General features: G+C 57.3%; 5 protein-coding genes across 5 annotated transcripts; 3 read left to right on the top strand and 2 right to left on the bottom strand.

The window, feature by feature from the left end:
- Positions 1-2,956: 2,956 nt before the first annotated feature.
- B0I36DRAFT_383232 (replication factor A protein 3) lies at positions 2,957-4,314 on the top strand. Its single transcript, XM_046160947.1, has 3 exons — positions 2,957-3,445; positions 3,735-3,837; positions 3,954-4,314. Exons 1-3 carry the CDS (start codon positions 3,296-3,298, stop codon positions 4,022-4,024), a joined length of 324 nt encoding a protein of 107 aa, XP_046014191.1. The 5' UTR covers positions 2,957-3,295; the 3' UTR covers positions 4,025-4,314.
- Positions 4,315-5,929, bottom strand: B0I36DRAFT_430593 (ribosomal protein L4 domain-containing protein). Its single transcript, XM_046162540.1, has 2 exons — positions 5,680-5,929; positions 4,315-5,612 (listed from the first exon to the last, which is right to left on the bottom strand). The coding sequence occupies exons 1-2, from the start codon at positions 5,761-5,763 to the stop codon at positions 4,746-4,748; spliced, it is 951 nt and encodes a 316-aa protein (XP_046014190.1). The 5' UTR covers positions 5,764-5,929; the 3' UTR covers positions 4,315-4,745.
- A 368-nt stretch (positions 5,930-6,297) lies between these two features.
- B0I36DRAFT_348424 (ribosomal protein YmL35) lies at positions 6,298-7,811 on the top strand (the record flags this gene model as incomplete). The annotated part of the gene is made up of 2 exons (XM_046156692.1): positions 6,298-6,907; positions 7,012-7,811. The coding sequence occupies 2 exons, from the start codon at positions 6,298-6,300 to the stop codon at positions 7,809-7,811; spliced, it is 1,410 nt and encodes a 469-aa protein (XP_046014189.1).
- Positions 7,812-8,640: 829 nt separating this feature from the next.
- Positions 8,641-10,800, bottom strand: B0I36DRAFT_348423 (uncharacterized protein; the record flags this gene model as incomplete). The annotated part of the gene is made up of 1 exon (XM_046156691.1): positions 8,641-10,800. One exon carries the CDS (start codon positions 10,798-10,800, stop codon positions 8,641-8,643), a length of 2,160 nt encoding a protein of 719 aa, XP_046014188.1.
- Positions 10,801-11,446: 646 nt separating this feature from the next.
- On the top strand, positions 11,447-12,462 carry B0I36DRAFT_321266 (Alb1-domain-containing protein). The gene is made up of 2 exons (XM_046153674.1): positions 11,447-11,750; positions 11,824-12,462. The coding sequence occupies exons 1-2, from the start codon at positions 11,720-11,722 to the stop codon at positions 12,330-12,332; spliced, it is 540 nt and encodes a 179-aa protein (XP_046014187.1). The 5' UTR covers positions 11,447-11,719; the 3' UTR covers positions 12,333-12,462.
- The last annotated feature ends 137 nt before the right edge of the window (positions 12,463-12,599 follow it).

The following is a 12,599-nucleotide window of genomic DNA, read 5'->3' as shown; positions in this document are numbered from 1 at the left end:
TGATTTGGTATATGAGACTTGCTGAGCCAATCGAGTGGGCCTCAAGTGCCATGAGCAGAAAGCAGCTGGTCGTCAAGGGTAGACCCAGGAACAAAAGTCCATACTGCCTTGTCGTCTAGGAAACCGATCGCGAAGCGCGGACGACCATGCGCAAACGTTGTCGACTGTCGTCTTGTATGCATTCCCCATGTCGGCAAGTGAATGTACCATGTCCCAGGTATATGATTGGCCAATTGCTCCTCTGGCGTTCTCAACAGCATTCCACCCTTGCCAGGTCTGGCCCGAATTTCAGGGAGGCTCGTTGAGTAGATAGGCGCCGCACCATATACCGGCAGCGCAAATATCTGCAGGATCGGCAGCCATGACTTGGCAATGACTTCCCGCGGCCGGTATGCAGGTCGATCTCGGAAACCAACAGCAAATGCTGGTATAACGTCAAGCATCACATTGAATACCGCTCCGAGTGCCCGCCGCAGCTGATTGGCTGCGTCCAGTCGGTCGGGCTCTTCGGATTCTCGATCTATATCCCGGGCCGAGACATTCATCAGTATTGTTACAAGCTCCGCGGATGAATAGATGATATGGAAGCACAATTTCTGTTGATGGAGGCCAGGAGAATCGCACGACGCAGGCTGCGCGAGTCAGCCCGAGGCAGATATGAATGCATATTGGCATTCACGACTCTGTGATCCAAGAACTAGTTTCTGGAAAGCACAGATTGGTTGCCCGAATCCCTTGCACTCCAACGTCCACCCACCCAGGTTTTCTGGGCAGAACCACGCCTGAGCTCGATACGAGATTACTCTCAACAGTATCAATCGATCGATGGCACCACTTTCAGTGGGATATTCGAATCGAACACCAAATCTTCGACTTCCTCGACAAGGGTGTCGTACGAAAGGAGGGGGGAGGCCTTAGATGCACATATTCATGGTCGCATTTAAGCTTAGGTAAAATGGGCTAGATATCGAGCAACAACTGGGTCTCTCAGGCTTTGAATCAGTCACTCTCTAAACTGCCTGGCGATCAGCGAGGTCTAAAATTATCCACGCGCCAACCCCTGTGTACAAGCTGGGGCACGTGGTCTTCCGGCTTCGGCAATGCTTCGGCTCCCCTGTGGGACGGGCGGTCTCATCCCAACACGGAAAGAAATAAGACGACCCAACACGACGAGTTTGCAAGGTTGCACCAGTTGATTTGGGGCAGAATCGGGGTCTCTTGTCGTGGTTGGTGGACACGCTCAGACCCCGGGCTGAGATTGCCGGATTAGGCAAATTCGAGGTTTGGCAGGTTCTAAGTTCGAGGATGCATTCGCTGTCTTGTAGTAACACTCACCCAGAAGGTCTGAGTGCCACAAGAGAACCTTTGCAAACACACCCGTCGCTAGACAATGTCATTAACCGTGGCACCATAGCACAGCGTAACAACCTGGCGCACAAACCGGCGCCCAAGCTGCGTTTGGCTGTTACTCATTCAGCGCCAGCTCAGTCCATTTGGCATGCGATTTGGCACCAACGCGAGATCAAGCAGGGAGCATTGAGTCAGCCGGAATGTTTGCGCGGCAGCCAGTTTGCCGACTCGCGAACCTCCACTCTGCAACCTGAGTCACAGCACGCCAAGGCCTGGCGGCTCTGACATGGCCAGACGGACATGAATAGCATCATGATGCACTAGTCTTGCTGTCTCTGGGACCGCGCGGGGCTCGCTAGCATGAGCGGAAAGCCGGGGGTAAGAACGTAGCGTGCTCATGGGAAGCCCTCCTGCCGCCTGGCGCAGCCGCTTGACGTTGCACGGCTCGCCCCCAGCGACACGTAGTACCTGCATCCACGCGGCCGCGTCCAGATACTTGCTTGCCCCATCCTGGCTGTGTCGACGAACAGGCAGTCTACATGGGGGCGATGCGATCCACTTGTCTCCCCAAAGTAGTGCGCTAGCTCGCGGCGAGGCTCTTTGGCCGCGATTGGCCATCCACCCAAGACAAGAGCAGGTCAACCACATTCGCAAAGATGGACGAGACGAAATCGTGACGCAAGAGAGGGACCAGGTAGGTAAGTCGACGCCAGCACATCCCACCACACACCCACACCCCCCTCGCGTGTGCATATGCACACGGCGTATGCTTGGCACCCACTCCTCCGGAGCCGTCTGCCGACATGAGACGGAGCGACGAGCCTGAAGCGGACGAGCCGGGGTTCTTGCATCTCGGGGCGCCTTGGCCTGGCAACGAACACGATGACGAGCCAGTGGTTGAAACGCACTCCCTGCCTCCCTCAGGCTCGCCGGGCCAGGTCAAGTCTGAGGTCACAGATGGCAGCCTCAGGGTTCCTCACCCCGGGCGCGGCCGTTGCTGCCTGGTGCGTGCTCCCATGTCTGTCTGTCCCCTGCTCCTGCGCACGGCGGCAGACAGTCCCTTTGCCCTTTTGACCCCGATGCACTGTTGCTTGGCTTCGCGAACTCTTGCCCGCCGGCTCCCTACCTGTCAGCATTCCGCGGAACTGGCAGAGTCCGATCGGTGTGAGCTCGATCGAGAAGTGTGCTCCGGCAAGGTCGGGAGGGGCTCTCTGTTACTGTCTCAATCACAACGGAGTGTCGGGAAATAGAAGATTAGGTACGCTAAGTAGGTACGCTCGTCCGTATGTATGGAAGAGGGAAAAGACGAGGGGGGAGATGGATTCCTGCAACGGGAAAATCGGACAGCGTGGCAGAGTCTGCAGTGTCCAGAACCTTTTGTCATCGTTTGCTGCAGAGAGATGTGCCTCGGTCTCCCAAGCCATGCAGAAGCCACAATCGGGATCATGGGGGATGAGGACACCAAAGGGCAAACTCGATCATTATGGTGTTTTGACGTAATGAATATGAGATATCGCTGCTTCGTAGGCCAGTGCTGTGACAAGTGTTTTTTTTTGAATCACGGTCCGGAATGTCCCAACCACGGTCGGTCACCTGACACCGCGCACGCGCCATCGAGACGCGTCTCAATTAAGCCCAAGAGGGAACCCCACCATGAATTGGGCCAAACCGTCAGTTGAACATTGACAGTGTCGTCGCCGTGAGCAAGCAGAAATACATCCTCAAGGCCAGTATCGATCTGATCTTCAAGAGATAGTCTCGCAGAGATCAGCCTGACGAAAGGCCGACTGCCCTCTCTGATAGATCGTCTCCGCCAGGGCGTCGCGTGCAGACCAAACATCAAATATCACCCTCGCACACCAAAACCCCCTCCCCACATTCATTCCTTCGCCCCCGGAGGACATCGAAGGAAAACGCAAACCCAAGACAGACGGAGAGAAGCACAATGGAGCCGATATCGACACCGCGCGTCTCGTGCCGCCACCTGGACACCTTTGTTGGCAAGAACGTCCTCGTGGTGGGGCAGGTCATCCAGCTCCGCGGCGAGACGGCCCTGCTGGAGACGGACGGGCAGGTCACCTGCTTGCTGAACCGGGTGAGTTCTCCATCATGCCTCGTATTTTGAAATCCCCCCCTCTTCTTCTTCTTCGAGTGGCATGGTAGCATGCGGCCGGGGAAGAGAAGATGATGGTTCGTTTTCTTTGAGCTTCATGGAGAAGCTGGGTTTGGAGAGGCAGATGTTGGTTTTGGCATGCGGTATGATGTGGCAGGCCATAGCTCATTCTGGCGGCTCAGACAAAGCCTCCTCTCCCAGATTCCGTTGAACGAAAAAAAAAAAAAGAGCCAGGAATGGATCGCTAACTTTTCGTCTCGATGAAACACAGGAAGCGCATCTCACTCCGGGTAACTATGCCCAAGTCATCGGCAAGGTAAACCCGGACCTGTCAGTCAAGGTGCTCAACTCGCTCGACCTGGGAACCAACGTCGGTAAGTATCCCACGTAGACGCCAGGCACATGGGCCAAAAGCGAGGTCAAGACCGGTGGTTTTCATAAACCTGCCACAAGGAGACGTCCTGTGTTGCTGACACGGCTTCATGCCTAGATGCCAACGGAGTTCAGAGCGTGATTGATGTCACGCATCGGTATCCCGACCTGTTCATGTTCCGAGGTTGAGATGGCAATTTGCCATTTTGGGGTTAAAGGGCAGGCGGCTGGGGGTGGGAAGAGCACGTCTGCTCGTCGATGCTGATGGATGCCCACCAGCGGACTTTGACGAGGGAAAAGAGAACAGAGCCATGCCCGTCTTCTGGCCTAAGGTGCTCGGTCGGTCACGAGCTAAGCTTGTGGAGGAGCTCTGCCGAAATATACAGCACTTCCAGTGCAAATACACTCTAGCTCCCTTTTACAATAGTGAAGCAGCACTTTTTCGAGAGTAAAGATATGGTCGCATGGTTTCGTTTCGCGATGTGGTCGGCCTTTAGCGTAATGGACTTCCGTGGTAAATGCAGGTTCTCGTTCAAGAGATGTACAGTGGCGTGCCCTCGATGCGCGGCCATTACGCAGTAATTCCAGGGGGCGTGCCCCGATCTTGCTTCTGCCCATCCAACCTAGCTCTCGACCCACGGCATGATGAGTTATGAACGCATGGTAGTTCTTAGACTCTGCGCTACGTATATTTTACAAGTGCTTTGTTCTACATGGTCTCATCATATACAGAACACAGGGTGCAAGAAGCATGATATCTTACACTCGAAAGGGCGGTTTCCCAGTGCTCCCAGTCGCGCCTTCAGGGCACCGATTCCAACTAGACCGCTTGATTTGATGAACTGGTACAGAGCCTTCTTCTGACGTTGTCATGGCCAGTACCATGCGCGAATGGGCCGTCTTTGACCCCTCATTGCACCAGAACCTTGCCGCTCTCGGGGCCCTTGGGCAATGACCCGTTGACAACATACACAGAGCTGACCAGATCGCTCTGGTGCTTCTCGATGAGCTCCTGTAGTGCTGACCGCTCGATGATGATGCGGCTAGACTCGAGTAGGTCCTTGACATCGAGGTCCTCAGTGTCCAGCGCCCTGCCATACCGGGGGATCTCATCTATCGCGTCAAAGAGGTTCGGCCGGTAGTCTGTGGTGATGAATGTGCTCCTGCCAGCCTGCTTGCCCCAGTCGTTCCTCTCCAGCACCTCACGCGCCCACCGCGCCTGGAAGGCGAGCGCGAGCTCGTCGGTAAAGGTCTCCTGCTGGAGCAGCTGCTCGTACACGTCAGGCATGGGAAGCTCCATGCCATCCTCGCAGACAATGAGCTCGCCGCGGCGGTAGCGGTAGCTCAGCGCCGTGCGCCAAGCCAGGTCGTACACCTTGCGGTTCAGGTTGGTGCCAAAGTCGCGTGGCTTGGGGCCGAAGGACTTGCCGCCTCCGCGGCGGAGAGGGGACTTCTTGTCGCCGACACGCGCCCGTCCGGTGCCCTTCTGCGCGTACAGCTTGCGGTTCGAGCCGCGGATCTCGTAGCGGGTCTTTGAGCTCGCCGTGCCTTGCCGGGTGTTGTCGCCCTCGTGGACGACGGCGAGGTGGAGAATGTCCCTCCGAAGCGGAAGGCTGAGGTGCTTCGTGGACCAGGCTTCGAGCCGCCGCGGTTCGTAGGAGGGGAAGCCAAAGATTGTGACAGGGACCGTGGTGGGCGGGCGGTAGTATTCGGTGACCCCAGGCTTTGGGACGCCAGCCTCGGTGGCCATGGACCGTGTGAGAGATGGTATCCGATGCTGCGCAGAGGGCTGTTAGTACGGACGGCGAGCGAGGATGCAGCACAAAGGGTTGAAGGAGCCGTACCGATGTCGCATCTCTGCAAATCTGGGAGGTGAGGGACAGGCCTTTCATGGCCTCATTGAGGCTTCTGGCGCCTTTGGATGCCATGGCCGTCGTAGGGCACAAGGACTCCTCGACAGCTGTGCAGGTCCCTAGAATTGCGCCGGCGAGTGAGGCCGGGTCGTAGGAGCGTTGGGTTGGAGGTTTGGTGGCGGACACTGCCTGCAGACGGGCGAGATGTCAATCGCAGCTCGTCGTCCATGCACCCACGACCAGCGGGCTCGAGGTCCGAAAAATTGCGACTTGGGGTGCGTGCATAAAGTATTGCGGTCCTGGGGGTCTCCCAGGCTTGTGATTGGCCAGGTGGTTTATTGTGCACGTCGAGACTGGTTCAATGCACAAAGCCAGCACTCCATTGGACCCCCACATCTTGGGCATTCTTGAGTCTCATTGGACAGAGCTCGCCCCCGGAGGGCACCCGACAGCATTGGCGTGCCCTCGAGAAAAGTTGCGGGTTGGAGGCTCGAAACATATTCCCCATCGACATTGACGACGACCAGCCCGCCACGCCTCTGCAGTCGTGCACATCGAGGCAATCGACACCACGCGCTCGACCTCGACCTCGATCGCACATCGCCAAGCATGGCGAGCTGTCAGAGAGTCGCCCGGCCCGCCCTCCGGTCGGTACACCAGGCACAGCTCTGCGTGCGATCCTCCCGACCCTTCACACAAACTAGCACCCAGAGCGATAATGTAGAGACCACAACAAAGACGGCTCTGGTGCCGGAAAGGGCTGCCCAGGGCAGCACGGCAACTAGTCCGAGCAAGGGAGATGCACAAGCTGCCAAGGCCGACACCGTGAGTGCGACTAAAGCCTTGCTGGACCGCAACACGACGACAGCTGGGTGGGCCGAGAAGCGGCTGTACCAAAAGGGCACACACCCCATCGGCTCCCGGCGTCGCAGAGCGGCCATTCGCACCTCGGAGAACGTGCCCTTCGAGCAGCTGCCCTACCAGTGCTTCCAGGAGGCTCGCAAGATCCTGCAGGCGGACCGTGCCGAGAAGATCAAGGCCATCGCGGCCGAGCTCGACAAGATCAAGAGGTTGGAGGAGGTGCCCGCGGAGAAGTACAATGGCGGCCAGGCCAAGAAGAACCTGCGCCTCACGAGTTTGAGGAAACACGTGGAGGAGCTCAAGATCCTTGCCGACATCAACGACCCGTTGGTCAAGCGCAAGTTTGAAGATGGCCTCGGTACGGACTTCCCTACTGTCATTTCCCCCCCTTGGCGTGCCACATCTTCCACACAAAGCACCCTAATTTGCACCCATGGACCTTGTCCCTAACCATATCTATAGGTGACATGAGCAAGCCCATCTACCGCCACCTTGCCGAGCTCAAATGGCGCGGCATGCCCTACAAAATCATCACACAGCGCATTGAGCAGTTCAACATTGTGCCCGATGTGCTGCCCAAGTTTGAGCCGACCATGGACGTGCAACTGTACTTCCGCCGCGTCAAGGTCGAACCCGGTGACATCATCAACTCTCTCGTGTCAGAAGTACCACCCCGCTTGAGAGTGCAGGCATTCGACAAGGGCGAGCGCCTCGTCTCGGTCGTGGTCATGGACTCTGACGTCCCCAACGCCGAGACCGACAGCTTCGACAGGCGGTGCCACTACCTGGCCGCCAACATCCCCCTCTCGCCGACCCAGCAGTCCCTGCCCCTCGGCCAGGTCAACAAGGAGACCCAGCTCGCTGTGCCGTGGCTGCCGGCATTCTCCCAGAAGGGCGCGCCCTACCACCGCATGTCGGTTTTCATCCTGGAGCAGAAGCCCGGCGAGGCGCTCGACATTGCCAAGCTGCGCGAGCTGTACGCGACCCGCGACGGGTTCAGCCTCAAGTCCTTCCGCGACAAGTTCTCCCTCACGCCCGTCGGGTTCAACCTGTTCCGCTCCGTGTGGGATGAGAACACGGCCGCCGTCATGGAGCGCGCCGGCATGCCCGGAGCCGACATCGAGTTCAAGCATAAGCGCGTCTACTCGCTCAAGGGCGAGAAAAAGCAGCGCGGCTGGGAGGCCAAGCGCCAGAAGCCAAAGTACCGCAGCCTTTGGAAGTACTCGAAGCGCATCCACGGCCTCAAGAACGGCCGCCGGTAGAGATTGTGACGTTCTGTTCCGTGAGATGGTGGCGATGGTGGCGATGGTGGTGCTGCGTGCCCTGGTGTTTGCCACGTGGAATTCAAGAAGGTCTGGCAGACCTCTTGTGGAAGATGCTCGGCCCCCATCCGGGCTAAGCTTGCTGAGGCAATATGTTGTATATATATGTGAATATGTAAAATCATCCTTGTGGTCTTGCTCGTCGTGTGGGATGATGCATGGAAGGGGAATGATAGAGGGAAGAGTACGAAGTTACGTGTACTGGACTGTGGGAGGGACAACCCCAAAAAGATGTCGAAAGACGTGGCAAGGTGCCCAAGGAAATAAGGTCATTGTAACATACAAAACCCTCGTGTACAACAACAACAGACAAGACAAGACAAGACAAGACAAGACGCAAACGCTCTGGATGAGCAGTCAAAAGCTCGGCCGCCACCGTGGCCCAAATGAACAATTTAGCACCTTCGATGGCGGCTAACTTGTTCAAGGATATTGGTCTATTATGAATGATGACTACCCGTGGCTCCGTGGAGAAATTGGGGGAAATGCAGATGCTACCCAGTCAAAAACTCCATTCGTGCTTTAAACCGCTATGTGTGCATATGAGTTGTATCTGTGCGCGCGACCTCATGCATACTGCATTAGGTCGAGGCATGTGCCCCGGTGGCGTCTCTGGGCCTCCCTATGTCCCGAGACGCGCCTGTCTACGACAATTGTGAGCTTTATCCTGCCCGCGCACGACAACGCCTCTGCCATCAGGCCCAGCTGTGAAATATCAAAGAAGTGGCCGCCGGGGAGGCTGCGGCCTGGTGTGGACCCAGAGCCTGATTTAGCTATTGGGGCGGCCAAGCGGGATGCTGGAATCCACGTTCTCGTCTTCAGCAAGTAGCGGCAGTAAAGATGAAGGCCGCACGCTGCTGCTGGAGTGCGGCGGCGCGGACGGCCTTTCTGTAGGCTCTTCAGGTGCGCACGGGACCTGGTCTTTGGACTCCCCTTCCCCTGTCTCGGTTTCTGAGATGAAGACTGTCTTGGAATCTACACAGTCATAGAAGAGCATAAAGACTCCAGACTGGTTCAGCACATCGGCTTCCTCAACTTCCCAGACGTTCTCGTCGCTGATCCTCCACCACTTCGTCATGTTGCCCTCGGCGGCGTCGTCGTCGTCGTCATTATCGTCGTCTAGCGGAAGAGCGGAAGACTCCTTGGTGGAGGCCGTGGAGAGTGTGCCACCGGAAGGCTGGGAAACACTGCTCTCCGCAGCACCATCTTGGTCAGCCCCTGCGGAGCGGCCGGTGTGCTTCTTGTAACACACGTAGTGGCCATTCGAATGGTGGCCTTGATGGATAACGACAGCGCGCAATTCATATATTGGACCGGACATCTTCGAACGCCCCCTAGAACCAGGAACGATGGAGAACTTCGGACGACACGTCCAATACTCTACGTCGCTGGCTGGCGGGGGACTTCGCGAGCTGTCGTCGCTGCCCGAACCCTGAGGGTCAGGCAATGAATCGCCGCCACTGCCAAGTACCCATGGTCCAAGATCAAGGATGCTGGGGAAGCGCACGGGGGCGGGATTCTTGAGAGTGGCCCGCTCGCTGTAGACGGACCGGTTCATATGTAGCGCAAGAGTTTGAGGCGGTCGCGCAAACACGGTCTGCTTCATCTTTGTCGTACGGACCCGGTGCTCTGAAGTGATCTTGCACTTCTCGGTGAGAGTCTCGTCCTCGAAGTCATCCTCTTCCAAAGCCGTCTCAACTGCGGCCAAGCGGGTCCGAGGTTCCCTTAAGGCTTCGTCCGACAGGCCAGCGTCTACTCCCCGCGTCACAATCAACTTGAGGAGTCGCTGCAGCTTGAGCAGCGTGCATTTAGGACATTGAACCCCCTCGATGGCCTCCACCTGGACATGCGAGTCGAGTCCCCTGAAAATATCGTACTCGCTTGCATGGCCGAGGTTTAGCGTGAGACAGTTCGACGGTTGTAGAGTCAGGCCTTCAGAAAAGCCACATTCGACACACGCGAGGCGGTGTGCCTCCAAACCTTCCAAGGGGTTGACTGGCAGTTGGTCTGCAGTAGCTGTCCTGGGTGCGGCGGACAGCGACTGATAACCACTATCGATACTACGTCGGCTGCTGCCTCCAGTATCGTCTCTGACAGCAGGCAATGCCAGATCCGGGTACTTGTGTCTGCTGAGGACATGGGCTGCTTCTTTGACTTCGTTGTCTATGCCTTCCAGCAGTTTACTGAAGTACTCTTGCGCATCCTGTTGATCCCATATGTTCAGACTCCTCAGTGCTTCGGGCGCTGTGAGGGACCTGCCGTTGTTCCCGGGGTCGACCAGGCTCGCGAGGAATATCCGCAGGGTTGTCGTAGGACCACTGGCCCCGTCAACTGAAGTTCCAGCGATGCATGACGAAGCCTTCTCAAGGTAGTCGGGCAAGAAGCTGGAGGTCGAAAGCCCTTGGAGAATACTATTTTGGAAGCAAGACTGGCTGATGTTCGTCAAGCCGGGCGGCGACTTCGACCCGGTATGTTTGCCCATGAATGAGGCAGTTGACAAGGTGTTCATGCCTTTGAGGCCAGCACTAGCGACGGTCTTGATGATGCTTCCGGGTTTGTCCAGCCCGAGGATGCGCCGCAGGGCATCGCTCTTTGCGGTGTATGTCTGGGACCGCGCAGCCGTGGTCGAAGGCTTCAGGGCCGGAGCGAGGGGCGGGTGGAGCCAGTCGTCGAGAGAATAGAGCAGCGAGGCGGGCGTGGCGGTGACGATAAAGTCCCAGAGGACTTCGCCTGGATGGCGATGCCGATGCAGGGGAGACTTGTGTAGCGAGTTGTAAAAGATGCCGAGGATAAAGAGGATGAGCGGGACGAGGACGCTTGGCTGCTGAAGTCGATCCCATACCGAAGCTGAGGCGATGGCGTCCTCGCGATAATAAGTACGAGACAGGACGGCGCGGTCTTGATGCCTCTGAGGGGCGTAGCCGCTCATGCTGGCCAAGAAGCGCGCGAGCGACAAACGAGCAGGCAAGCGCGAGAGGACAACGGTTTGTGAGAATCGAGGGCGGGCGCGGCGTCGCCGAGGGTTTGCGCAGTCGGGGGCCTCACGGCGCGCAACCAGCCATGACCGTAGACTGGACGAGACCTACGCGAAGCTGTCGAGACTGTCTGTGTGTTTGTGTCCGTGGCTCGGGCAAGGGAGATGTGTTTCGTCGCCAGCTAAAGTGCAGGTTGAACAGACCCGCGCCGGGCAATGACGACGAGCTGCGGTCGATTGCAAGGACGTGCTTGTCGGAGGCGATTGTTTCTGGGAGGCCAAACAAACACGTGAGGCGTCAGCTGCTTTGCAGCACAGAGTGCAGTCCAGACTCGCAGAGGGAGAAGGGAGGCGTCACGTTGGAGGAGGATGCGACAGAGCAGCAGCACATGAGACGAGCGAGGGAGCTGTCACAAGCCAACCCCAGCAAGGCGCCACCACACCTGACTTGCTGCCCTGTCGGTGGAGCTTCGCCCAGGACCCCTGTTTTGAGCTGTGCATCAAGCTTACAGCCCAGAATATCGCTACGGGCAACGTTCTCGTGGCTGCGAAGCTCGTGTGCAGATTTACCATGTACCAAAGCTGTACATTTCCGTCACAGAAGCATGGCGATTTTCTTGGCTTTCCGTGCAAGCGAAAAATCAACCCAAAGCTGGGGAGTTGTAGGAGGCAGACAAATCAAGAAACGTGGAAAAGTCCCCAGCTAAAAGTTCACTTATCGGCTTATCGTGCTGCAGCGCCGCGGGGCAGGCAGACCATCCCGGATTTTTTGTCCCAGGGAGGAGGGAGCTTAGCATCCAGCTCGCACACCGCAATCCGGCCTGCTCTTGGACATATTTTTGCCAGTAAAGCACCCATTCCAAAGCAAGTTACCATGGGCAAGGGTGTCATCAAGAAGAACAGGAGTATGTCGCCACTCGTTTTCCAGTCCCAGAGATTGCTATTGCGATTGTCGAAACCCAGACTAACATTGCCCAGCACCGTCTGTCCACTCGCGAGCAGCTCGGCGGGCCACGGACCTCGACATTGACACCGACAAGTCTCTAAAGGAGGTTCGCCCCCCCTCAGAGTCCGTCGACCACCGGCCGTCCATCCTCGCAATCCACCAGAATGCCGGCGTAACAAAGAAGGCCAAGAAGGGCCGTAACCTGAGCTCCAAGGCGCGCAAGAGGCAGGAGAAGAGCATGGATCGCGCCGCGGCCATCATGGAGAGGACGGAGCACAAGGTGGTCCAGAGCAAGAACCGTGGCCGTACAGTCGAGACGCGCAGAAAGACCTGGGACGACATCAACAAATCCATTCCGGACTTTGCGAACTCGGCGATGCCCGGGGACGAGGACGAGTGGGAGAGTGACGACAGCTCGGAGGAGGCCGGCCAGAAGAAGAGCGGTGCGGCCAAACCCGGTGCCACGGCGGTTTCCTCTACTGAGGCGTCAAAAGTGCCATTGCCTGCGGAAATGGAGGACATCGATGACAATATCCTGTGAGACACGGGTGTGCACCTGGGGAAAATAGACATGAGGGGCTTTGCTCTGGGATTTATATGGCGTTGGGCGTTCTGAGACTAGCATGGCGGTCAGCCACGAAAAGATACCACCTATCGTACCCCTTGGGAGACTTTATTTGCCACACCAACAAGTTGTTTTGCCATGTCGTGATACCAACTCTCATCCCAAATGCAGCGCTGAAGCATTGCCATGTTGCGCCGTTATCGATTAGTGCCCTGCAGAGCGCGCCTTGCATGCGCTGATCCA

The sequence above is a fragment of the Microdochium trichocladiopsis genome (genome assembly GCF_020744255.1).
Source record: "Microdochium trichocladiopsis strain MPI-CAGE-CH-0230 chromosome Unknown B0I36scaffold_4, whole genome shotgun sequence".
In the NCBI taxonomy this organism is placed as follows: Eukaryota; Fungi; Ascomycota; class Sordariomycetes; order Xylariales; family Microdochiaceae; genus Microdochium; species Microdochium trichocladiopsis.
Note: the sequence above shows the minus strand (reverse complement) of the source record. Positions and strands in the feature narration are given on the sequence as shown.